Genomic DNA, 27,896 nt, shown 5'->3' on the forward strand with positions numbered 1-27,896 from the left:
TCATTCAAACCCGTGGTTCAAACCCCAGAGCCTCTGGCAGTGAAAACTATGCCGTTAGAACAAAAGAACATGACAAGGTCCATGCTGGATCAGACCAACGGTCCATCTAGCCTAGCACTCTGTTCACACAGTGGCCAACCAGCTGTCGAGCAGGAACCCACGAGAAGGACATGGTGCAACAGCACCTTCCCACCCATGTTCCCCAGCAACTGTTGTATATACGCTTACTGCCTCTGCTACTGAAGGTAGCACATAGCCATCAGGGCTAGTAGCCATCGATAGCCTTCTCCTCCAGGAATTTATCCAACCCCCCCCCCTTTTTTTAAATATTTTTATTAAACTTAAGCATACATCAATACAGTAACAAAGATAAAAATTTAAAATTAAAATCATAATACATAAAATTAAATGACCTTATAACATTTATAATTTAATATTTTGACATCCTCCCATAACATAAAGTGCACCCCGCCCCCACCCCGGGATCTATTCCTGTTTCCAAAATCTCAATGTTTCTTCTGGAGGTGGTTTTCCACTCCCCTTAGATAATACATATTCTAGGAACTGGATCAGACCAAGGGTCCATCTAGTTCAGCACTCTGTTCACACAGTGGCCAACCAGCCATCGGCCAAGGACCAACAAGGCAGTACATGGTGCAACAGCACCCTCCGACCCATGTTCCCCAGCAACTGGTGCACACAGTCTTACTGCCTTGGATACTGGAGGTAGCACACAACCATCAGGGCTAGTAGCCATTGATAGCCTTCTCCTCCAGGAATTTATCCAACCCCCTTTTAAAGCCGTCCAAATTGGGGGCGATCACCACATCTTGTGGTAGTAAGTTCCATAGTTTAACTATGCACTGTTGGTTTCTGAATAGATGGGTATGGTCCGCCTTGTGGGAGCATACAGGCCACCCATCATCATTATTATTATTATTATTATTATTATTATTATTATTATTATTATTATTATTATTCCCAACAGAGTTGTTTTGCACTTTCTTCAAGCCTTGTTTTTGAACTAGAGGCCTCTTAGCGACTTCACTACTCTTGCTGGGTAGCAGTTCCTTCCGCATTGTCAGTAATGTTCGCAATCATCTGTGTATTGCTGTTTAAAAATAGGGAAAGCCAGACCTGATTTTGCTGGAAGGCTCTTCTCTACTCTTCCTGCTTTTCATACCAGACGTAGCTGCCATGACGGATGCCTCCTTCCTACTGTAGGGGAAATGGAGAATTACAAGGCATCAAAGCAATAAGCACATCAAAAAGAGAATGACTAGATCAAGCCAAAGGACCATTTAGCCCAGTGTCCTGTTTCTAAGAGTGGACAGCCAGATGCTGCTGGGAATCGCATTCAGGACATGAAAACGAGGCCCACTCCTGTTGCTTGTCACTAGCATTTGATTTAAAGAAAGAAAAAGAGCAAAGAAGTTTCTTAACAACATTGCCAAGCCAGCCGTGCGTGACCTGATATTTCTGATTATAGCCTTCTTACCTCGGCTTGTACAGCTCAGTAGGGAGCAATTGACAATGGGGGCAGCTTTTTACATTGTCCCATTTCTTCATCCTCACAATTCCAGCCCGGGATCCATGTGTGAGACATGCTGGACTGTGACAAAGAGAGACAACACTGGGGACAAATCGATCCAAGACAAATACTTCAAATACTTGAAAGGTCACACAGAGGAGGGCCAGGATCTCTTCTCGATCCTCCCAGAGTGCAGAACATGGACTAATGGTCTCAAGTTACAGGAAGCCAGATTCCGGCTGGACATCAGGAAAAACTTCCTGACTGTTAGAGCAGTATGACAATGAAACCAGTTACTTAGAGAGGTTGTGGGCTCTCCCACACTAGAGGCCTTCAAGAGGCAGCTGGGCAGCCATCTGTCAGGGATGCTTTAGGGTGGATTCCTGCATTGAGCAGGGGGTTGGACTCAACGGCCTTAGAAATTTATTTATTTTATTTATTACATTTTTATACCGCCCAACAGCCAAAGCTCTCTGGGCAGTTCACAAAAATTAAAACCATAATAAAACAACCAACATGTTAAAAGCACAAATACAAAATACAGTATAACAAGCACAACCAGGATAAAACCACGCAGCAAAATTGATATAAGATTAAAATACAGAGTTAGAACAGTAAAATTTAAATTTAAGTTAAAATTAAGTGTTAAAATACTGAGAGAATTAAAAGGTCTTCAGCTGGCGACGAAAGGAGTACAGTGTAGGTGCCAGGCGGACCTCTCTGGGGAGCTCGTTCCACAGCTGCGGTGCCACAGCGGAGAAAGCCCTCCTCCTAGTAGCCACCTGCCTCACTTCCTTTGGCAGGGGATCAACTTAGAACTTGATTTTGATCTGACTTTTATACTGTTAGTTTTACTCTACCCTGTGCCTGTTTGGTGCATTCTCTTCCCCTTCTTATTGTTTTATTATGATTCTATGAGAATGTAAGCCTACGAGGCAGGGTTTGGCTATTTTATTGTTTTACTCTGTATAGCACTATGTACATTGATGGTGCTATATAAATAAATAAATAAATAAATAAATAAATAAATAAATAATAGGCCCCTTCCAACTCTACTATTCTATGATTCTATGAAAAGAAGCAAGAATTCTGTTAGAAGGTGAAAATGGCCCCCGGACTCCTGAAGTTGCCTAGCCCTGCACTAGGTCCTGGAACGATGTCTGAGTATCACCTCCTAGACCGGGCAATCTAGTTTTCTGGCCCTGAGTTGTTTCTTCACTGGCCTGCTGTGCTGCTGACCCCTGGCCTCCTGCTAAGACTCTGGATTGTGCTTGTATTGGACTGCTTGGCTGCATTTGACCTTGGCTCGGCCTCATACTGCTTTCTCCTTGGCTACTAACTCTGTGCTTCTCACCTCTGTCTGCCTTTGGTCATTTGAGATGGATTTCCCCATAGACTGCCCGGGGACTCCACCTCAACCAGCCACAGCAGGTCAATAACAGGAGTTTAACAATGGAACCAATTACCTGGAACAGGCATGGGCTCTCCATTGATGGAGGTCTTTGATGGAGACCTCCATCAAAGGAGGCAGAACAGCTATTTGTTGGGACTACTTAACCCTGGATTGATCCAAGTAGGGATTGGATTAAATGACCCACCGGGGTCCCTCTACTGCTGTAATTCTGATATATCAGAAACCCAATATATAATATAATTCTATTGAAGGTGATGATACAAGAGCAGTTATTTGTTTGTTTAATGAATAAACTAACAGAAACCTTGTGGGCTTCAAAGGATAATGTACTAAATTCAAGCTGATTAATGTACTTAAATTCAACAGAAACATCATATATATGGTAAACTGATTTTATGCCTCTTAGGAAGCCCAAAACTTGCCAAGAAACTTGGGAAATCCCAACCTTTCTATAGTGAGAAGGGGCGGGTGTGTTTTTAAGAAATGTATAAACCACCCTGCAATGCGCAATCCCTCTTCTCTTTTCCTTCTAATTCCTTCTCAAAAACATTTTTTTTCCATAAAGAGGTGGGAACTCATGGCCTTTCAGATATTGTTGGACTCCAACTCCCATCAGCCTCAGCGAGCATGGGCAATGGTCAGAGATGGTGTGTAGGACAATAACTTCTGGAGAGCCACATGTCCCCCACCTGTGCACCATATGAATATGGGAGGCCTTTGTACATAATACTTTGGAGCTGAGAGGCCAACAGTGTGTGTTACCTTTAGTGGATTTTAAAGCAGAAGGAGAGGGATAAGGTAAATATATATTGGGTGTAGACTACAGAAGAAGGCTAAAATATTGGAACACAGTGGGTAGAAAGAAGTAAACATTGGCTTGGATTCAACTAATGTTAGTTGAATCATTGGGACATAACTTAAGTCATGATTTATTTGCCCGGTGGATTTGAATGGGAATGAAGTCCTACTGAGTCTGTCCAAGATATGGAATTTTAAAATATTGTAAGCATCTTTGTGGACCTGATGGTTAAAAAAGTGGGGTATATATCCAAGTAAATAAATAATGAGCCTGTTCAGACGACATGCAACATCATGGTTAGGCCACTAAACCTTTCGCAGCAAATGGTTAGTGAGCATGTTTAACCCGTGGTTATGTAGCCACCGTGGCCTCACATGACACACTAAGGCCTTAGCTAGACCTACCTGATAGTCCACGATGGAGGAGGGAAGATCTCACATTGTGATTAACATGAGATCCCTCCTCCATTGACACATGAGGTGCTACGACCTCAGGAAGAGAGGCGTTGTGCCCGCCATTTTTTTAGTTTTAAAGAAAGAGGAGCGCATGAACGGTCATGCTCAAAGGTAGGTGCTTTTTTTAAAAAATAATTTAATTTCCCCACTCCCCCCCACCCTACCCCCGATGGGCGCAGCGCTCCTGGCTCCACGCGAAGAATTGCACGGAGCCGGGTTAAACCGTGGCAATGGGCCCAAAGGGGAGGGGGAGATCCCAGGGCAAGGGATGAATGAACCCTCCCTGATCCCGGGAGCCCCTGTGCGTCATGTGGACGCACAGCGATGATCCTGGGGTTCGCCCGGTCTAGCTAAGGCCGATGTCTCACATGACATGCTAAGCCATAATGGTTAGTTCAAAAATGCTTCACCACTGTGGCTTAGCGTGGCATCTGAACAGGTACATTATAAAAAACTCGCTATGCCTAAGCTGTTCTTGCCTTTTCTTCCCTCCCTTCTGGCTTCCTGCACCTGCTGCTTCCCATTGTATCAAATTTTAGATTGTAGGCTCTTTGGGGGCAGGGATCCGTCCTCTGGTTTGTTCCTCTATCAAGTGTTATGCACTTGGTGACACGACAATGATGATAAAGGAATAAAACTTGCAAATCTCTGCAGCCATAGGGGAATCTGCTTCCCACATGAAATGATGTTGCCCACGCTGTCCTGTTTTTTGCCACTCTTAGTATGACAAATCCTCCAGACTACAGTGGTAAGAGGTTCAGCTATCCTAACGGCATCCTGCTATTTGGCACAGCACCTATCTATCTGCCCCCCCCGCCCCAATCCCAGGATGTCACGCTTAATGCTGCCAGTTATTGAGTAAGAGATAGTAAACGTCCATTTAGGAAGACGGATTGCTCCTTTAACGTGCATGCAGGGAAATAAAGACCGTTTATTTCACTTCACCTGCAAGCTTCAGTTCATCGAATGGTTGCCTCGTCCTCATTTTATCCACTTTACTGTGACAACTTGAAATCCATCCACATTTTTCTTATATCAATTCTGGCAGCCTTATGGAAATAAAAGGGTGGCGGTACGCTAGATAGCATCAGGCTTAAGAGTACAGTGGGACAAACTGGGGTTTTATGCGTATTCTTTGAGGCCTGAGTTCAGCCTACCTGAGTCAAGTGCCACAAGGAATGTAGAAATGTGCAGAACTGGAATCAAGGGTAGGCAGAGGCCTAATCTATGCCAAGTAGGATACTGCACTAGGAAAGCAGTATATAAAAGGTAGGAGCCACACCAAGCAGGGCTCAAGTTAAAGGAAGCCAGATTCCGGCTGGACATCAGGAAAAACTTCCTGACTGTTAGAGCAGTACGGCAATGGAACCAGTTACCTAGGGAGGTTGTGGGCTCTCCCATGCTAGAGGCCTTCAAGAGGCAGGCCGACAACCACCTGTCAGGGATGCTTTAGGGTGGATTCCTGCATTGAGCAGGGCGTTGGACTCGATGGCCTTGTAGGCCCCTTCCAACCCTACTATTCTATGATTCTGCGCCATGAGAATTACTCATTGTTTGGCTCTGACTCAGGCACGGCACCCCGATGTATAGGAAGGGCTCAGCGCATGAGAGGCTGGGAGGTGTCACCGGTCTTGGGGGGCAGGAATAAACGTGCAGTCTGAAAGCCAGGAGTAGGGAACCCATGGCCATGCAGAAGTTATTGGTTACCAACTCCATGAGCCCATGATAGCATGGCCAATGATCAGGGATGATGGGAGCTGTAGATCAAAATCATCTGGAGGACAACAGGTTCCCTGGCCCTGCTGAAGCCCACCTGTACTTACATTGCTCTTCCATGCCTGAAATGCTCACACAGGGCTAGAGTTTTGAATCTTTGATGTTCTAAACCAAATAGAAGCAGTCTTTGCTTTTACAGGCAGTGAGCATTAAACCACTGTAGCTGAATAGGGGAGGGGGAAAGATGTTATTTTAAAATTTCCATTCCTCTCTGTCCTTTTCTAAATCAGGGCTAGAAATCTAAATATACATTTATTTTCAAGCCACTGCACTGACAATGAGCAGCTGTTGCTGGGTTGTTCTTGCTTAATATCTCTACCTTGCAGCCAGACTCCGAGGGAGACGTTCGTTTCCACCAGAGACTTCCATTTGCATTCCAAACACAACTAATTTCTGACGTGCCCGGCAGTAAGGGGCAGCCGCAGGCACCGTGTTCTTTTAAAATTTAAAACCTGATGTGAAATAATTAAAAGGGGTAAGAGATTTTGAAATTGTGCCTGCAGTCGCTGGCTTTTGCTCCGCCTCTTCTTCCAATTGCCTCCATGTGCGGAAACCAGAACTCAAGTTTGCCCATATCTCTCCCTCTGATACCCAACTCAGCTGGTAGGTGTCTAGGAGGGCTGTGCACTGCCTCCCCCTTACCAGGCTCCCCCTTCCCCCCTTACCTGGCTCGGCGGCGGTGGCAGCAGGTAACCCCCCTCCCCCTCCCCCACTTACCTGGGTCCTGAGATTCAGAACAGTCCGAATCGCTTCGGACAGTTCCGAACCGCTCCGAACCCTTCCGACCTACCCTGATCCGCTCCAGCACTGGGCTGTGGAGGACCGGATCAGCCTGCTCTGCTTCAGATCCAGGGATCTGTAATGGAGCGGAGCACACTCCTAGTGCCGAACATAGGTGTGCACAGCACATTTCATTAGGGAATTTTATTTTTAAAAAAGGTGAACATGCATTGAATAATCAATCATAAAGGACATGATTTTCATTCATTTATTGATAAAACATTGTAGACACTGATGCTCTACTCTGCATTCAGCTTGCCTGGCCATGGGAGGGCCCTTTCAGGTGAGGGGGGTGGGGAATGAGAAGATGCTCCCCAAGTCTCAGCATTAGTGGGGCTTTGTGGTGACACTGGCCAGAGGAGGGTCTTACAAGCCAATATTAACCTTTGGGGTGCCTCCTCCTGACCCCTTTGAAATGTCTCCTGGCAGAAAGGCTCCCAATAGAGTGATTCCTTTTCATTCCGGCTGCCGGTGTTCCCTCGGAGGCAGCACTTCTGTGGCATGGCGCCAGAGCCGCTGGAAGACAGTTCCCAACTGTGTCTGGATCTCCCTAATGGACCCCTCAATTCATGCAGCAGTTATTCCTTGAAACATTAGGGTGTGCCTGGGCACCCCTTGTTCATGCCTATGGTGCAAAGAGGATTGTAGCCAAAACAGGGCTAATGAGAAACAAGAAGCAGGTAACAGCATGCTAGGGGGAAACGCTAGTTTCCAGAAATACCAAAAATCTTTAGGAGGGAAACAAAGCCCTATGAAGAGAGACTGAAAGAACTGGGCATGTTTACCCTGGAGAAGAGAAGATTGAGGGGAGACATGATAGCACTCTTCAAATATTTAAAAGTTTGTCACATAGACGAGGGCCAGGATCTCTTCTCGATCATCCCAGAGTGCAGGACCCAGAATAACGGGCTCAAGTTCATGTATTGCACCCCAATGGCGCCTACTCTAGGTGCTTCTTTGCAGATGAACGTGCTCAATGCATGCATGATGGAGAAGTGCTGGCAGGGTGTGTGAAATGGGGTGGGGGGACTGGGGGGGGTGCTATTCCCCTCCTTCATAGAACCATAGAATCACAGAATAGTAGAGTTGGAAAGGGCCTATAAGGCCATCAAGTCCAACCCACCCTGCTCAATGCAGGAATCCACCCTAAAGAATACCTGCCAGATGGTTGTCCAACTGCCTCTTGAAGGCCTCTAATGTGGGAGAGCCCACAGCCTCCCTAGGTAACTGGTTCCATTGTTATACTGCTCTAACAGTCAGGAAGTTTTTCCTGCTGTCCAGACAGAATCTGGCTTCCTGTGACTTGAGCCCGTTATTCTGTGTCCTGCACTCTGGGAGGATTGAGCAATGATCCTGGCCCTCCTCTGTGTGACAACCTTTTAAGTATTTGAAGAGTGCTATCATGTCTCCCCTCAATCTTCTCTTCTCCAGGCTAAACATGCCCAGTTCTTTCAGTCTCTCTTCAGAGGGCTTTGTTTCCAGACCCCTGATCATCCTGGTTGCTCTCCTCTGAACCCACTCCAGCTTGTCTGCGTCCTTCTTGAATTGTGGAGCCCAGAACTGGACGCAATACTCTAGATGAGGCCTAACCAGGGCCGAATAGAGAGGAACCAGTACCTCACATGATTTGGAAGCTATACTTCTATTAATGCAGCCCAAAATAGCATTTGCCTTTCTTGCAGCCATATCGCACTGTTGGCTCATATTCAGCTTGTGATCTACAACAATTCCAAGATCCTTCGCGTTTGTAGTATTGCTGAGTCAAGTATCCCCTATCTTGTAACTATGCATTTGGTTTCTATTTCCTAGATGTAGAACTTGGCATTTATCCCTATTAAATTTCATTCTGTTGTTTTCAGCCCAGCACTCCAGCCTATCAAGATCACTGTGAAGTTTGTTTCTGTCTTCCAGGGTATTAGCTATCCCACCCAATTTTGTGTCATCTGCAAATTTGATAAGCATTCCCTACATCTCCTCGTCCAAATCATTATAAAAACGTTGAAGAGCACTGGGCCCAGGACTGAGCCTTGCGGTACCCCACTCGTTGCCTCTCCCCAGTTTGAGAAGGTTCCATTGATAAGTACTTTTTGAGTCCGATTCTGTAGCCAGCTGTGAATCCACCTAATTGTTCTTCCATCTAGCCCACTTTCAGCTAGTTTGTTAATCAGAATGTCATGTGGTAGTTTGTCAAAAGCTTTGCTGAAGTCAAGACATAGACATCAGGAAAAACGTCCTGAGTGTTAGAGCAGTACGACAATGGAACAAATTGCCTAGGGAGTTTGTGGGCTCTCCCACACTAGAGTCATTCAAGAGGCAGCTGGACAACCATCTGTCAGGCATGCTTTAGGGTGGATTCTTGCATTGAGCAGGGGGTTGGACTCGATGGCCTTATATGCCCCTTCCAACTCTACTATTCTATGATTCTATGATTCTACCTTTAACAGTTGGATAGAAAAGGGAATTTCAGAAGGTGTCATTTGTATGCATGCAGCACCTGGTGAAATTCCCTCTTCATCACAACAGTTAAAGCTGCAGGAGCTATACTAGAGTGACCAGATTTAAAAGAGGGCAGGGCACCTGCAGCTTTAATTGGTGTAATGAAGACAAAATTTCACCAGGTTCTCCATATATTACACCTGCAGAAATTCCCTTTTCAGTACAAGTGTTAAAGATACAGGAGCCCTGTCCTCCTTTTCATATGGCAGGTAACTGTCTTTTGTGATGCACGTATTAGTTCAGAAGGTATGGATCTGGTCAGTCCACTTCAAAATGCAGATTGAACAAAAACCTTGAGCATTCTTAGTTGTGTCCTATCTATATACATACATAAATACATATAATGGACCCCTTCCTGTTAAGTAAAAGCAAAATGCCTGACTACATTATATAAAATATATTTGACCATATTTATAGAAATTAAAATATAGAAGGTGGGGCTTAATAATAATTTTAAAACAAAACCAACAACGCAAAATTAAAACAAGTACCAGCGGAAGAAATAAAGCAAATTCTTCTCCAAAATCTTGGCAGACTGGGAATGTTTTCATTTTCTTCTGAATTCGAGAGAAGCAGGTGGGTGAACCATCTGCTCTGGGGCCACCACAAAAAAGGTCCTACTCCTTTTCGGTGATAACCAGACATCTACAAAGGATGTAACCTGTAACTGGCCTCGTTCATTGGTAGACGGTGCTGCCTTTATCATTCCCTCTATTTCAGATGTTCAGGCTGTGAGTGCCGTTGTTTATGTAGCCAGAGCATTACCACCCATATAGAGTTTTCCCAGGCTTTTAGCATTCTAGTGTTTTAGCTCTATTGTTTTAAACCTGTCTTTAAAATCCCTGCATTGCTCCTAGGTTTTATTCTGGTGGTAAGTGCAGAAGAGGGAGATATTAGCAGGCTTGCAAGAATCCCAAAGTTTGCAGAAGTACCGACAATAAATGCATTAAAAAATAACCCTAAGGGGGTGAATTGAATTCCCAAATCAGCTCAAGGACTGACTATGCTCAGTGGTTACTGAATGCTGAATTACTGTTGTCGGGGGGATATACTGTAAAACCTACGGGGATTGGAATACAGAGAGGGTGGAATTTTGAACACTCTTTACTCCTATGGTGACGATATGAAAAGGAGGGCAGGGCTCCTGTATCTTTAACAGTTGTATTGAAAAGGAAATTTCAGCAGGTGTCGTTTGTACATATGGAGAACCTGGTGAAATGTCCTCTTCATCACAACAATTAAAGCTGCAGGTGCCTTGCCCTCTTTTAAATCTGGTCACAGTATAGCTGCAGTATAGCTCCTGCAACTTTAACTGTTGTGATGAAGAGGAAATTTCACCAGGTGCAATATGCATACAAATGACACCTGCTGAAATTCCCTTTTCTATGCAACTTTGAAAGATACAGAAGCCCTGTCCTCCTTTTCATATGGTCACCGTATTTACTCCAACATTTTGCTGCAGTTCCCACTTGACTAGTTAGATATTTGCTCCATCTTGATCTCTTCTGTCGACTCAGAGACACTCCAATGTCTCGAGTATAGCTTTTACCCAGCGAAGCAAGCTCTTTTTAACTAAGTTCACTCTCTCCTCTGTTTTCTCTCCAATGAACCTTTTATGTCTCTCTAATCAGTCTTTGCCATTCATGATAGCAACAAAACCTTTCAATCACTTGAAACAGACACTCACCAGTTCACCTGCTCTTGATCCCTAATCTTATTTTAATTAGCTTCGCTCATCATATCCCCAATCGCTGGAAAGTCAGCACCAGATGCTGCCATCTGTATTCATCCGCAGTAAAACCAATCATGGTAAAATGAAATCTTTGCTGAGTATGATCGAGGGACTTTATTTGGAGTACAGGGCTCAGGGTTCCAACAGAGTGGGGTTGAATAACACTGCAATGTATTTATTTATTTATTATTTATTATTTATTAATTACATTTCTATACCGCCCAATAGCCGGAGCTCTCTGGGCGGTTCACAAAAATTAAAAACATTCAAAGTATAAAACAGCAGTATAAAACCATAATATAAAATACAATATAAAAGCTCAACCAGATAAAAACAGCAGCAATGCAAAATTACAAATTTAAAACACCAAGTTAAAATTTATTTATAGACTGTTAAAATGCTGAGAGAATAAAAAGGTCTTCACGTGGCGTCTAAAAGCATATAATGTAGGTGCCAAGCGAACCTCCTTAGGGAGCTCATTCCACAGCCGGGGTGCCACAGCAGAGAAGGCCCTCCTCCTGGTAGCCACCTGCCTCACTTCCTTTGGCAGGGGCTCACAGAGGAGGACCCCTGTGGATGACCTTAGGGTCCAGGCAGGTACATACAGGAGGAGGCGTTTTGCAATGCCTGCCTGCAAAATTGTGGTATGGCCATACCTGGAATACTGTGTACAGTTCTGGTTATTGTAGAGTTGGCAAGGATGCAGAAAAGAGAAACCAAAATAATCAGGGATTTGGAAAGCTATAATGATTTGGGGGGTTTTAGTTTAGGAGAAAGGCAGATGATGATGATGATGATGATGATGATGATGATGATGATGATGATGATGATTAATCAAGCCTTCTGTCCAATGCTGGCCCTCAAGGTGGCAATACAAAATTTAAAACATATGCATTTAAAACCTATAAATGAAGATATACAAAAGTTAAAACTATATTAAACATATTCCAATATTAAAACATGACGCCGACCGCTCAGGGATCGCATAACTAGTTAGCATGCCAGAGTCTCGTTTGTTAGCTAAGGCTACAATCCTAACACACTTACCTGAGAGTGAGCCCCATTGAACTCAATTGGGGCTTATTTCTGAGTGGACATGTACAGGAATGTGTGTAAGGGAAGATGTCAGGTTTTAAAATGAAGCATAATGAGAGAAAGTGGATAGAGATAAGCTTTTCTCCTTCTCTATTTCTCATCTAGTGTGTGGGAGACTATGGCCTAATCTACACCAAGCAGGATATTGCACTATTTAAGTGTTATGAAAGCAGTATATAAAAGGGAGGAGCCACATCAAGCAAAATATCGCAGTATGAAAGTGGTATATGGTCTGCGTCAATGGGCCCCAACAGTTCTCAGTGCACTTCAATACCACAATAAAGCATTAGTGTGACTCCTGTCTTTTATATACCGCTTTCATAGTGCAACGTCCTGCTTGGTGTAGATTAGGCCTATGTCCTAGAGGCCATGGTGCCATTTATGTAGGGTGACCCTATGGAAAGGAGGACAGGGCTCCTGTATCTAACAGTAGTCTAGAAAGGGGAACTTCTCTGGATGTAGCACCTGGTGAAATTCCTCTTCATCACAACAGTTAAAGCTGCAAGAGCTATACTAGAGTGACCAGATACAAAAGAGGGCAGGGCTCCTGCAGCTTTAGCTGTTGTGATGAAGAGGGAATTTCATTAGGGGCTGCATGCATACAAATGACACCTGCTGAAATTCCCCTTTCAATACAACTGTTAAAGAGACAGGAGCCGTGTCCTCCTTTCCATACGGTCACCTTAATTTATATCAATATACCTGTCTACACATCTCTCATAACATTAGAACTTTGGGCCATCCAATTAAATTTAGTGGGAGGAAATTTGGAACAGACTAAATCAGGGATGCAAAACTTTGGGCCCAGGGTCCAAATTCAGCCCTCCTGGGCACCTAGTCTGACCCTCAGAAGTCCCCTGGGGAACCACGGCCCCACCCCTTCTTCCAACCACCAATCATTTGCTGGTTTCCCACCTTTTGTGCAGGTTTTTTTTCCCCATTATGAAAGGTTGAAATGGTTCTCCTCAGGTTCACTTCCTGGCAGTAAGAGCTTGAAGCTAAAATAGGCTGGTATAAAATAGGCTCCTTCTCTTTATTTATTTATTTATTCATTTATTTTATTATATTTATATACCGCCCCACAGCTGAAGCTCTCTGGGCGGTTTACAAAGCTCTCTGGGCGGTCTTTAGCCTTTGGCCCCACCCACAAATGGAAAAAACCCCACCCCCACCCCCAAGAGCTTCTCCAAAATGGAATTTGGCTGAAAGAGGTTCGGCACCCCTGGACCAAAGGAAGTTCTTTGCACAGCCCATAACAATTTTACAGAATTCATTTCCACAAGATGCAGTGAGGGCCAATGGCCTAGGTGGCTTTACAGGGCAGGAGGAATTTGATAAATTAATATAGGACACATCTGTCCTAGTCCCGATGGTTATGTCGAACCTCCAGGTTCAGAGTCAATTTGAATACCAGTTGCTCGACAGCAACACCGGGAGAGGTCTTCTCAGAGGCATCTGGTTGGCCACTGCCAGAGTAGAAAGTTGGAGTAGATACGCCTTTAGCAGGGCTCTTCTTATGACAGTTCAAGAAGGTTGGTCTTGAACTGTCATAAGAAGAGCCCTGCTAAAGGCGTATCTACTCCAACTTTCTACTCTGGCAGTGGCCAACCAGATGATCAGAGAAATCAATGATCAGAGCAATGGTGAACTGGTTATAAAATAAAGCCTTAAGGACAGGCTAAAAGAACTCATGGGCCGAGGAGATGCCACAGGGCCGGCCCAAGCCATTTTGCTGCAGGTGGTATCATCTTTCATTCTTCATACAAAGCCGATCCTACTTCAGCTTGGACCACAGGCTAGATCCTTCACCACACCTTTGGGCAGTAGGCTAGTTAGGGGAAGCAGGACAGGCTGGGGGGATCCTATTTCTGATCACCTCCCCAGCATCTGTCACTTGAGGAGGTTGCCTCACTCTGCCTAATGGTAGGGTAAGTCCTGGGTTGCCACTTCTGCATGGTCAGAATCGTACATGGTAGTGGTAAACTGGGACCAAAAAAAAACCCCATATGGGACAAGCAGGCAATATGGTTATTTCCCATGCCAGCATCAACCCTGGAAATTAATGCAGTTCCAGATGAGGAGAGAATGAAAGAACTGGGCATGTTTAGCCTCGAGAAGAGAAGATTGAGGGGAGACAGGATAGCACCCTTCAAATAACTGAAAGGTTGTCACACAGAGGAGGGCCAGGATTTCTTTTTGATCATCCCAGAGTGCAGGACACAGAATAATGGTCTCAAGTTACAGGAACCCAAATTCTGGCTGGTCATCAGGAAAAACTTCCTGACTGTTAGAGCAGTACAACAATGGAACAAGTGACCTAGGTTGGTCGTAGGCTCTCCCACACTAGAGGCCTTCAAGATGCAGCTGGACAGCCATCTGTCAAGGATGCTTTGATGTGGATTCCTGCATTGAGCACGGGGTTGGACTCGATGGCCTTATAGGCCTCTTCCAACTCTACTATTCTATGATTCTATGTTACTGCTATGGCCTCTGATCGTGTCACAGGGCTGTGTGTAAACCAGGGCTTTGATATGGATGGTCTTTCTTCCTCCTTCCTTCCTTCCTTCCTTCCTTCCTTCCCTTTTCAACCAAGGTTGTCTCTTAAAATGGCTTGTGCTTAAAATCCCTCCAAAATTCAATACATTTAAGAATACTTTGTTGGTGTCGATGGGGGCCGTCTCTCCTGGCCCCCAGCTGTTAATGACCTAGCCCCAGTTCCAAGTTTTTATCTCCAAAGCAAAGTGGGAAGACGGAGATGCAAGCGGAGTCACGGGCTGACTGATGGTAACAATGCTAAGCGACAGGAGCAATCCTTCCAATGATCAGCAGTCTTCTGGCCATTGGCAGCTAGGAAACACCACTGAAGTTCTTCCCTCCAGAAGGAGCAACCAGATGGAGCAGCAGATGGACCCAAGGGCTGGCCAATGGCAAAGATGCCAACCCCTAGTAGCAGCCATTCCATCAAGCTGCTGAGTTTCTATCTTTGACTTTTCATTTTCCAAGCCTGGCAGATGATTACTAGTTTTGATACCATACTAAGTCAACTGTTTCTTTAAAACAGCAGCAACAGCAGCATTGGTTACAGTAACAGGTGTCAAAATTGGCTTCTTAGCTTAACTAAATACACAAGACGCAGTAGAGCTACCAGGCCAGGTTTAAGGTTCTTGTACTTGTGTACAAAGCCCTAAACAACTTGGGATCAGGATACCTGAGAGAGCGCCTTCTCTCTTACCAACCTGCCTGGTCACTGAGGTCATCCGAGGGCCTGCTCCTGGTGGATCCACCTAGATCCATCCTCCGATTGGAATCCACCAGGGGAAGAGCCTTCAGCATGGTGGCCCCCCTCCTGTGGAATTCCCTGCCTCTGGAGGTCAGCAAGGCTCCAACCTTGTACTCCTTTCGGCGCCTCCTGAAAACATCTTTATTCCAAGAAGCCTTTCTTTAACATGCAGCCTTGGATTTCTGTGTTGTTGTTTTTTGCTTCTTTTTAAATTTTGTTTTAACTGTTTTTATTCTGTTTTTATTTTCATTTTACCTTGTACACCGCTCCGAAATTTTTCAATGGGGAGCGGTATATAAATATTCTAAATAAATAAATAATAATAAATAGAGCTGAACCATCAGGTGACCTTCCATAGATGGGGAGGTGGGAGTGAGTTGGACATGTCCCCAGCTTCTTCTAGGTTCTCAGGAATGTACAATCAGCAAGCTTTAGCTCTTTGGAACTTCAACAAGCTAGCAGGGGGCTTTATTTTTGGAATCACAGAATTAAGAGACATTTTAAGCGAACACACATTGATAGATCGGGAGCAAGGAACTTCTTTCAGCCCATGGACCAAGTTCCATTTCAGACAAACTCTCGAGGGTCACATTCCAATGTTGGGAGGGAGGGCCAGCAAGGGGTGGAGCCAGAGGAAAAGGGGTGGGGCCAAAGGTACAAAATAACCCAGCGCGTTTTAGCTTAAAGCACTTGCTGCCAGTAACTAAGGCCTTAGCTAGACCTAAGGTTTATCCCAGGATTGTTCCAGGGTCATCCCTGTGCATCTAAATGATACACAGGGGATATCCCGGGAGCAGGCAGGGATGACCCCAGGACGATCCCGGGATAAACCTTAGGTCTAGCTAAGGCCTTAGTTACTGGCAGCAAGTGCTTTAAGCTAAAACGCGCAGAGACATTTCAACTTTTTATAATTGGTGAAAGAATCTACAAAAGCTTGTAGGGGGGTCCCAAACAGTTGGTGACTGGAGAAGAGGGTGTGTGAGAAGAGGGATGCTATCTACAGAATCCCAGACCACATGAGGGCCAAATTTGGTACCCAGACTTGATGTTCACCATCCCTGCTATAGATAAAGATCACATGCCCCTTGCTCATTTAACAAGTTCTGAAGATGCATTTTTGATTACCCTTTTTTGTGTTATTTCCACTGAATGAATGGAGTAGGCTGGACCATGGAGCACCCATGACTTTTTTGTTTGTCTTTAAGGTGGGATTCAGAAACACAATTTTCCTCTGAAAAGACCCTCTAAAAATAGCCTTTTCCTGCCTTGCCTAATTTGATCCCAGATGGATGCTCCCATGGCTTTAAAAATTATTTTGCCGTACAAATGTAATAAGCCATAAAACAGCCACGGCTGGGATAATGACCATTTTGCAAATGTTCATTTCATTAGCATGAGGACCCCGCTGTGTGTGTGTTTTTCCCTACCCTTAATGATGGTGTAAGAGTTTGGTTTGACTGAATGACACTGGATGGTGATTAATTTTATGTAATCGTTTGGAGAACATTGCTCTGCTGCCAAGATATTCATACCTTTTGCTTTCAGAAGAATAATGGCATGACTACGCCATGCCTTATCCCAGGGATCGTCCCAGGATCATCCCTGTGCGTCCACATGACACACAGGGGATCCCAGTGGCAGGGAGTGACGATCCCTCTATTTCCCCGAGATAACTGGGATGGCTTTTAGCCTGATTTTTCCCACAGTCTCGGGATCATCCCGAGACCACAGGAGGTGTGGGCGGCCATCCCAGCTTCATCCCACCTCTTCGCGAGTAAATGCAAGGAGGCGGGAAAAGGGCACAGGGCTCCAAGCTCTTCAGGCGCTCTGTGCCCATTGGGGGAGGGGGAAGTGGGATTGGGTTTTTAATTATTATTATCTTTTTGTTGGAGCGCCCATACGCTCCTCTCTCGGATTTTTTTTAAAAAATGGCGGCCGCAATGTCCTTCCAGGATGTTGCGCCTCCATCTGGACACCCAGGGAGGATTGCGGAAGCCATTAAGTCCGCGATCCTCCCCCTACACCCTTGTGGTGTAGACATACCCAGAGTCTCTCTCTCACACACAAACACACACACATACCTGCTTGGGAGCCACCTCCCCATGGGTGACTCTACAGAGTTGCGCTGTGTGTGTGAATCATTAGCACTCTGCTGGGAAGTAGGAGAACAATTGAATGCCATAAGAGCCACCCATATGCTTATTCTACTTTCTAGCCTTCTGGAGCCATGCGCCTTCAAGATGCTTCTGACTCCAACTCCCATCAGCCTCAGCCAATTTTCTGCACATCTATGCTGCACAAGCTTCAGTTTTTAGGTGTGTGTTTTTTTAAGCAAGATCAGTCTGGTAGATCTCTAGTAATAAGCCTTGCACTGTTGTATTTTTATATCAGAAGATTTCCTGCTTTTTATTCTGTATCTTCTAAAATACTGCAAAGATGTCATTGTGTCTGCTATGAATTATAAATGCACAAGAGGGCTGTAGCATCACCGCGATAGGACTGTATCAATATGACATGAGGTGTAGATCTCATTCAGGAGAGCCATTAACAACTGCCCCATTCAGGCAGTGTTCCCTCCATGCAATTAAGATTGTGTGGAGAGAGAGAGAGGTGGGCAGACATACTGGCACCACCCTGACTCCCTTTCCAGCCCCACCTGTGTGCTGTCCGCATGCTATCCAGTTCTGGGACTGATTCAAAACGCTGGTATTAACATTCAAAGCCCTAAACGGCTTGGGTCCAGGCTGTCTGAAGGAACGCCTCCTCCCATACGTACCTCATTCTCAGGGGTCCTTCTCCGGACAAGCATCTGTCAGGGATGCTTTAGGGTGGATTCCTGCATTGAGCAGGGGGTTGGACTTGATGGCCTTGTAGGCCCCTTCCAACTCTGCTATTCTATGATTCTATCCGTGAGCCCCTGACAAAGGAAGTGAGGCAGGTGGCTACCTGGAGGAGGGCCTTCTCTGCTGTGGCACCCTGGCTGTGGAATGAGCTCCCTAAAGATGTTCGCCTGGCGCCTACACTGTACTCTTTTAGATGCTAGGTAAAGACCTTTTTATTTTCTCAGCTTTTTAACAGTTAAGCAATTTAATTTTAACTTTGCTGTTTAAAGTTTGTATTTTAAATCTGTATTAATTTCTGCATTGTTGCTTGATTTTATCCTGGTTGTGTCATTATATTGTATTTTATATTATGCTTTTATACTGTTTGTTTTATATTTTGAATGGTTTTTATGGTTTTAATTTTTGTAAACCGCCCAGAGAGCTTCAGCTATTGGGCGGTATAAAAATGCAATCAATCAATCAATACATGTTGGGGACTTGCCTGCTAAGAAGACATAGAGGGAAAATACCTTCCTAAATTAGAAACAAAGTACAATATTGTCTCTGTTTCTCAGAGTTGAGCATCAAAGGCCCCAGGACTTTTACAGCACCCAGTCACTCCGATCACTGCTATTGCTGTATTTGCCATGTGCCTTATTCTTTTTAATACTATTTTTTATTGATTTTCAAGTAAGGACAGATACAATAAACACACAGAGTAAAAGAAAACACCCAACAACAATACAAATGTTCCCACAGCACCACTATAAAAAAGCATGGGTGTTCATACCTTCAATAAGCACTTAGTAAATATAGAAATCTTAAACAAATCTATACTTTCTAGTACCGAAAAAGATGCAGGTTAAGTTAGAACCTCTGACCAAAAGGATTCCTGAGTCATTGGAGGTCTAGGTTCGCCAGGATTCATATTAATAAATGAGAAAAAGTCCAACCAGTTTCCCAAAAATGTGTCTGACGTTATTTCCCTTCTTGCTAACCTGCTATGTTGAGTCAACTTATCACTTAAAGCTTGTTTCCAAATCTTATCAAACCGGCGTTGATGGTCAAAAGGTCTGTCGCTTTTCCAGAAGTGGGCAATTTCCCACCTGGCCGAACGAGCTCCCAGGAGCCTCCCATGTGCACAGTTTGACTTCTGAACACCGTGTATTTTTGTAGGGATTTCAATCACCATTTCTTTCTTGCCACCATGCCACCAAATTTAGACCGCCAATTCAGTGGTTCAGTAGCAGGGAGCAGCACCCAGTGGGTCCCACGGAGGCATTGTGGCACCCACCACCCAAAATCTCCTCCCCCTTGCTCGCTGTATATATGTTTAGAAGAGAGATCCAGAGACTTCATGGAATGAGTTCCTTTTTAGAGACAGGATATCCTTTATGGGCAAATCTTTTTTTAAAAAAAAAATAGTCAGCCTCGTGCAGATACATGTTCTTTCCCAGATGGGGTGTGGGGACGGAGGAATGCTTCTTTTTCTGCCGACAGCTTAAGTCAGATCTTCCCTGAAAGAGGTTTGCTTTAAAATGTGATTAAAGGTAAGGTCACTGAATAAAGAAGGTGGTGGGTGCGTAAGCGCTGTCACGATCAGGGATCATCAACTCTTGTTTGTGTCTCTCTTTCCTTCTGCCAGAGCCATGTTTGACTATGACAAAGGCAAGGACAGCGGCCTCCCTAGCCAAGGACTCAGCTTCAAGTATGGAGACATCCTGCATGTGATCAACGCATCCGATGATGAATGGTGGCAGGCGAGAAGGGTGATGCTGGAGGGAGACAGTGAAGAGATGGGAGTTATACCCAGCAAAAGGAGGTATTGTGCCCAGTTCACACACACACACACACACACACACACACACACAGTATATGTTGCTGTGGCCAAGCATTTGTTGTGAGATTATTATTTTCTAATGTTGTATTTATTTTATTTGTATTTATTTATTTATTACATTTATATCCCGCCTTTTTTCCTCCAAGGAACCCAAGGCGGCGTACATAATCCTCCTCTTCTCCATGGCCATAGCTAGAATGGGTGAAATCCCGGGGTGATCCCCGGGATCGTCCCTGTGTGTCCACATGACGCATGTAGTATTTATGGTTTCATATATCTGAAGAACTTCCTGCAGCCAGCATACGAAGAATAACCTTTATTTCAAGTGAGTCACGATACATACAAAAACTGCCTCTCCCATGTCAGGTGAATGCATTTATACAAATCGCTAGAACACTCACTCAAGTCAATTAACCCAATCAGCACACAATCATTACATCGTTCCTTTTTTCAATTTTTTCAATTTTTGTACCCAAATCTTAGAGGTTTTCTCACAATTCTTCCTCTAGATGTGATTACTCGTTTCTCCTCCAGCTCCATCTTTTTTTCTTCATTCTGTTCCATATTTACACTGCCTGCATGGGCTGCCAGTGTGTGTGTGTGTGTCTGTTCCATATTATTAGTTCACATTCCCAGGTCTCTCTTGGGATACGAAACATACCCCGGGATCGTCCCTGTGTGTCCACATGACGCACAGGGTATCCCAGGATCAGGGAGGGATGATCCCTCCCTTGCCCCGGGATCTCGCCCTCCCCTTTAGGCCCGGTTTTTCCGAGGTCTCAGGCTGAGCCCAAGACCGTGGAACGTGTGGACAGGCACCGCGGTTTGTCCTGGCTCCCCATGGTTCCCTGCGAGGAGCCGGGACCCGCGCACAGGGTGCAGAGCTCCTCAGGAGCACTGTACCCATCGGGGGTGGAATGGGGGGAGCAGGGAAATTAAATTATTTTTTTTTAAAAAAATCCTTACCTTTTGCGCATGAGCATTCGTGCGCTGCTGCCTCTTTAAGAAAAAAATAAGAAATGGTGGGTGGTACGCCTCTCCATCTGAAGTCGCCGCGTGCCGTGTGTAAACTGAGGGGGGAATCTCACAATAAAACCATCGAAAGATCTTCACCCCTCCGTCACGGACTAACAGGTAGGTCTAGCTAAGGCCCCTGTTATCCTCACAACAACAACCCTGTGAGGTAGGTTGGGCTGATAGTCTGTGACTGGCCCAAAGTCACCCAGTGGGTTTCCATGGCTGAGTGGGGCTTAGAACCTGGATCTCTCAACTGCCAGTTCAACACCTTAGCCACTACACCACACTGGTTCTTTTGTACTAACATTACATGAAAACTTCCATGAAAATGTTCAAAAGTATACGGATGAGATCCACGCTTCTCCATCAGTCTTTATCACAAGGCTATACTAAATAGATCTATGGGGTTGTTTTATATCCAGGAGAATATCACACAGTGATATGTTTAACAACTGGCAACCATGACTCTTTTGTTGACAAGACATTATCATAAAGCCCTTGGCTCACATAGTTCGATCAAGCATTTCAGCCCTGAAATAACCACTGAAATCAGGGCAAGCTTTTGTTGATCGAGAATGGGAAGGAATTTATTCAGTTCACATTTTAATGGCCCGGTTCAGACAACACGCTAAACCACGCTGCTTAACCACAAAAGGATTAGTGAAATGCATTAAGGTCAATGCATTCTGGTAACCATTTTGTGTTTAAGCAGCATGATTTAGTGTGTTGTCTGAACAGGGCCAATGTGAGCTTAACCAGATTTTTGCACTGTTGAACCACTATAAGAACTAAAACTGAAAATTTGTGCTTTTCTAAATTTTGCAATGGAACGCTCTAGTCAAAACATATGAAAATGCATATATTCGAGAAAATCATATTCGCAAACAACTGCTTGCAAAGAAGAATGCGCATATTAGACAAACAAACACACAAAAATGCAGATATTGGGAGGAGTTTGCGCAATAATGCTTATGCATTTTCATGCAAACTTTAAAGAAAAAACAAAATTCTGAGACTGGAGAAATTCTCAAAATTCAGGATGAACCCAGTTTAAGACAGGGAAAATGAGAAACTGACGTTGACAGATTTGTCCATCCCTGTTTGTGGGTGGGAATTCATTTCAAGAGGTGGGAAGCTTTCCATCTTCATTTAAAAGGAGGGGGGGAATCCATGCATGCCCATGCAGTCTCTCTCTCTCTCTCTCCGTGTGTCTCTCTCTCAGTGCAGCCATCAACTTCTGGGGAAGGAAGATGGTGGCTGGAAGCATAGCAGAAAGAGGGAGAATGTACTTGCCACAGTTAAAAAGGAGGATGAGGAGGAAAGCAGCACTGCCATCATGACACTGAAAAGATTCACCAATTCCTCCTGCCCACAAAAATAGCCAAAAATGCCCTCCCCATTTTGCCGCCCTTGAACAGGGTGGTGGGACAATCAGGGCCATTTTGGCCAGTGGGCAATTTCTTCAAAGCCGTGATGTTAACCATTCCGATTGTCTTCCAAACCTTGAATTCCCCAACTCTCTTTGCCAGTTCAGCTTTCTCTTTCCAAAGTCTTGTGGACATTCTTGATTTGCCTCGGTTATCATTTCCAGATCTTTTGTGTTCTTCTACATTTGTGCTGCACATGGATAAAGTCTCCCTTGGATGTTTATTTATTTTATTTATTTCATTTATATCCTGCCTTTTTCCCTCCAAGGAACCGAAGGTGGCGTACATAACCCTCCTCCATTTTATCCTCACTACAACCCGGTGAGGTAGGCTGGGCTGAGAGTCTGTGACTGGCCCAAAGTCACCCAGTGGGTTTCCATGGCCGAGTGGAGACTTAGAACTCAGATCTAGTTGCACATTATCCACATGTCCCCATAGCAGTGATGTGTCCTGGTTTTCAGTGGACCTGCTGTCCTAAGTAGGTCCTCCTCCTCTTCGTCCTCTTCATCTGTTCCTTCCTGCTGTTTCCTATTCAGCTGCAAAAAACCAAAAAGTGCAGAGCATCCAGGTCAGGACAGAAAAATGGGGAGAAACAGGTTCTCAGGGTGCTTTAAATAGTTTATTTCAAAGCCTGACGCACTTCGGCCTGTGTTCTTTCAAAGGCCTTCCTCCGGGGGTTGATAAGAGATGTCTGCAGAACTACTCCTAGCAAGGTGATCGTCTCCTTTGATAATCGATGGTTACTGAGGTTGCTTCTCCTTCTGGGGCCAATCAGCCCTACAGAGAGAGAGAGAGAGAGAGAGAGAGAGAGAGAGAGAGAGAGAGAGGGGCAGCAAAGCTAAACCCCCACCCTCGGATAAGGCCTTCAACAGATGCCCAAAGATGCTGAACAATGGTGCCAGTGCCACCCCACCAATATTCTCACAAGGGGATGTCTTCTAATTAGGGACCTACAGATTTTGTTTAATCCATTCCATCTGTATTTTGTGGATAGTCAGGCGTCTTTTGCCCCGTCGTCTGCTATTTGATGGAAGTATATTTCCCGCTCCCACAACCTTTAGAAAAGTCTGCTAAAAAAAATAAAAGTCTGCCGTAGTTTACATAACTTCCACTGGCACATAACATTTTGCACATTTACTTAGCTCAGTGTAAAATCAATGAGCAGAGCGCACAAAGAATGGGCGCTACACAGCAGAGGCTGAAAAGAGTTTGAAGATGTATAAAATGGGGGGGGGGGCGTTAAAGGCACACATATTAGTGTATTTTCCAGTAACTTCCATAGTTTTGTACATCTAAATTTGGATATAATTTCAGACAGTAAAAAAAAAAAAAGGCCTGCAAGTCCATAGAATCCATGCGATTCAGAAGATACCGGTCTGCTATAGATCCCACAAGTGAAATTCCTACAAATCCAAAATCATTGGAATCCATTTCAGCTTTCTCTGACATCCTTAACTTCTAATATATGCTTCCTTAATTAAAACAAGCCTGTGATTAAGGATGCTACATGTCATGTTAATATAGCACAGTGATTTATCGCTGATTCCTCTGGAGTCCACGTTCAGCCAGTTTCTGCTTCGGTTCTGCCCCTGACCTCTCAGACTTTGCCAGTATATGAGGTGTGGGGGAGGAATACTTTAATTTAAAAGTTAGCAGTTTTAGTCCTGACCCAGATTAAACCTGAATGCAAATGCAGCACACTCTCTTCCTTTGTCCTGTCTTCCTGCCCTTTAGCAGAAGTATATAACTTGGTTTCTGCCCTTCAAGGACTGTAATTATTAGTTACCATTGCACCTGGCTGCATCTGGGAGAGAGGAAGGAGAAACTCCCCCTCCCTGAGCTCAACTGGAATCAATTGCCATTTGGCTCCTCCCCTCACAGAACTGCCTCCATCAGTAGCCATTCCACCAGCAACAGAGGGAGAGGTGGTAAAATGAAGCCCCATCTGGTGGCTCAGCTGGAATCTCCTGCTATTTGGCTCCTCCCCTCATGGAACTGCCTCCGTCATTAGCCGTTCCACCTGTATCTGAGGGAAGGTGGTAAAATGAAGCCCCGTCTGGTGGCTCAGCTGGGATGTCCTGCCATTTGGCTCCTCCCCTCACAGAACTGCCTCCATCAGTAGCCACTCCACCTGCATCTGAGGGAGAGGTGGTAAAATGGAGCCCGTCTGGTGGCTCAGCTGGGATCTCCTGCCATTTGGCTCCTCCCCTCATGGAACTGCCTCCATCAGTAGCCATTCCACCTGCATCTGAGGGAAGGTGGTAAAATGAAGCCCCGTCTGGTGGCTCAGCTGGGATGTCCTGCCATTTGGCTCCTCCCCTCACAGAACTGCCTCCATCAGTAGCCACTCCACCTACATCTGTGGGAGAGGTGGTAAAATAAAGCCCTGTCTGGTGGCTCAGCTGGGATCTTCTGCCATTTAGCTCTTCTTTCCTCCCATAACTGTCTCCAGCAGTGCTCAGTTATCCTGGTACTGTTATGCAAGAGTTGGTTCCTTTATTTGCCTTTTTCCTTTTTTCCTCTGATTTCCTCTTCTTTTTTTTGGTATTGTGTCTTTTGCTTGGTATGCCATTGTATTAAATTGTTCACTACCTGGAGTGCATTGGCAGAAAGTGTACAGGGACTTTGAAAGAGTTAATTAATTAATTAATTAATTAATAGATTGGCTCAGAGGTTTGCTAATCAAAAAAGGCAAGAACAACTGTCCCTGTGAAAAGCACTATGCAGGGACAGGGGAAGCTTCCCCTAACCATATTAAGGAGTTAATAATACATATGGCAAACTAACTACACTCCCATGCTGAGTCCAAGAGAGTTACCTTCACGAAAAAGAAAATACACTTCTAAGTTTAAAATAAAACTCCAAGTTCATCTGAGGTTAAAGCAAATCTTGCTGATAGGAAATACAATAACGTTCAGAGATGTTTCGGAAGTGTGGTTTTCTTGGACATTATTATTCTGACTGTGAAGATGTTTCTGGCATTTCCAAGAGGGGAGGAATAAATCGGGAGAGGGTCACATTTGTGCGTATCAATTCATGCCGTATCTTTATCTTTTCCCCTTTGCGTGAGGAAGCGCGCTCAAAGCCCTCGCTTCAGATAAAGCTAACAAACCCGTTCTTACGTTAAAAGCCGAGGATTAAAATCTTGAGGGATGTTGAAAAAGTTATCTTGCTTAGTGTTTTCCCCGTCTAAAAGGGAAACCCAGTCAAGTGGATACACATGTCCTACTAACAAGCCAGGCAGAATAACAAGATGTAACATGACTTTTGTGTCCAGAGGGGGGTTTGCAGTGGGCAAGACTGCTGGTTCCTTGCCCTTGAAAATTATTCATGAAGGACGTTTCCCTCTGTACACTTCTGGCATTTGAATAGAAGAGGGGAAAACAGAAAGATTTTTAAAACTTGATCCATCTAGAAGCAGTGTGTTAGACGGAGAACTGGAAGGGTCAGCTGCTGGGGCCATGCACTCCAAACGGGTCTGCCATTGACCCTAGCTGTGGGCTTCTACAAAACAACTTAGTACCATTCCAGGACATCCTGGGAATTTATTTAAAATGGCACATAGACACACATCCATTGGGGGTTGCCATTTCAAGTTCTCACCATGCCCCTGAATGATGCTATGTTGGGTTCTCCGGGGCATTGTGGAAAATTTAAAATGGCACCAAGGGGCCTACTAACATAAGGCAGGAGTTGGCAACTTTGAGGTGGGGGGTATCCAGGATAGGGTGACCATATGGAAAGGAGGACAGGGCTCCTGTATCAATAATAATATTAATAATAATAATGATAAATTGACCTTTTTATTCTCCCAGCATTTTAACAGTCTATAAATAAATTTTAACTTGGTGTTTTAAATTTGTAATTTTGCATTGCTGCTGTTTTTATCTGGTTGAGCTTTTATATTGTATTTTATATTATGGTTTTATACTCTTGTTTTATACTAGGGTGATCAACTGTCAGGATTTCCCCGGATTTGTCCTGGTTTTTGTTCTTTCCATGGTGTCAGGGGGGATTTTCTATAATTTTCAATAATGTCCTGGAATGACACACCTTCCCCTTTAAGGTTGCCATTAGCATGGCAGGAGGGAATGACATGCTTTCTTGAGGCACATCATTCCCCCACCCCGAGCTCCAATTGAGGTCTTAAAGGGGAAAGTGGGTCATTCGTGGACATTATAGAAAAGGCCCCAATTGGAGTGGATGGTGGTGGTGCAGAATGAAATCCTTTCCCCTCCTCCACTCCAATCGGGTTCATTAAGGTGGCGGGGGAATAACGTACTTTCTGCAGGACTCAGAAAGCTGCTTCCCCACACACACACTAGGTGTCCTCTTTTTTGGTTTCCCAAATATGGTCACCCTATTTTATACTTTGAATGGTTTTAATTTTTGTGAACTACCCAGAGAGCTCCGGCTATTGGGTGGTATAGAAATGTAATAAATAAATAAATAAATAAATAAAATTGTTACCCGCCTCTCCCTCTGGATCGCGGCAGGGTACAACGCAAATGCAAACACCATAGAATACGTATAACTAATTAAAATGTTTAAAACTAATACATTATTAAAAGCAGCACATTATGAAAATGAATTTCAGCAGGGGTCATTGGTATGCATGCAGCACCTGGTGAAATTCCCTCTTCGTCATAACAGATAAAGCTGCAGGAGCCCTGCCCTCTTGACCAGATATGAAAATAGGCAAGGTTCCTGCAGCTTTAAGCCTTTAATGGTTAAACTCACTGGTACATTGTTTTAACTGCTTTTACTGCTTTTAAATTATATATTGTTTTAACTTGGTTCATGGTTTAATTTATTTTTAACTGTACATATTTATTGTTTTATACTGTATGCTTTTATCTGTATGCTGCTCTGAGATCTTAATGATATGGGGCGAGATATAAATGTTTTAAATAAATAAATAAATAAATAACTGTTGTGATGGGGAGGGCATTTCACCAGGTGCTGCATGCATGCAAATAACACCTGCTGAAATTCCCATTTTTATACAACTGTTAAAGATACAGGGTTTCTGTCCTCCTTTTCATATGGTCACCCTAGGGGGGCAATTCCCCCTCCTCTCTCATGAGACACACTCCTGCTGCGGTTGTTGCCACTGCCAAACTGGCAAAATTTGGTGGAATGGCAGTAAAAAATAACCCAAAAAACTGTGATTTGCCACCAAAATTTACCAGCAAACTATAATGGAGGCTGAAAAGGCAACACATTCAATCAGACCAACAGCTTATTTGAAAGAACTGGGCATGTTTAGCCTGGAGAAGAGAAGATGGAGGGGAGACATGATAGCACTCTTCAAATACTTAAAAGGTTGTCACACAGAAGAGGACCAGGATCTCTTCTCGATCCTCCCAGAGTGCAGGACACGGAATAACAGGCTCAAGTTAAAGGAAGCCAGATTCCAGCTGGACATAAAG

The 27,896-nt window shown here is 44.4% G+C and overlaps 1 protein-coding gene across 8 annotated transcripts in view; it reads left to right on the forward strand.

Moving 5' to 3' along the window:
• Positions 1-27,896, forward strand: part of DLG2 (discs large MAGUK scaffold protein 2) — a 1,258,440-nt gene that overhangs the window by 1,140,956 nt on the left and 89,588 nt on the right. For all 8 annotated transcript variants that reach the window (XM_063127200.1, XM_063127202.1, XM_063127201.1 and 5 more), the window contains one exon: positions 19,826-20,002. In XM_063127200.1, the coding sequence (XP_062983270.1) occupies positions 19,826-20,002 (177 nt within the window). The remainder of the gene's footprint in view (positions 1-19,825; positions 20,003-27,896) is intronic.

Source organism: Elgaria multicarinata, chromosome 5, assembly GCF_023053635.1.
Source record: "Elgaria multicarinata webbii isolate HBS135686 ecotype San Diego chromosome 5, rElgMul1.1.pri, whole genome shotgun sequence".
NCBI classification, from domain to species: domain Eukaryota; kingdom Metazoa; phylum Chordata; class Lepidosauria; order Squamata; family Anguidae; genus Elgaria; species Elgaria multicarinata.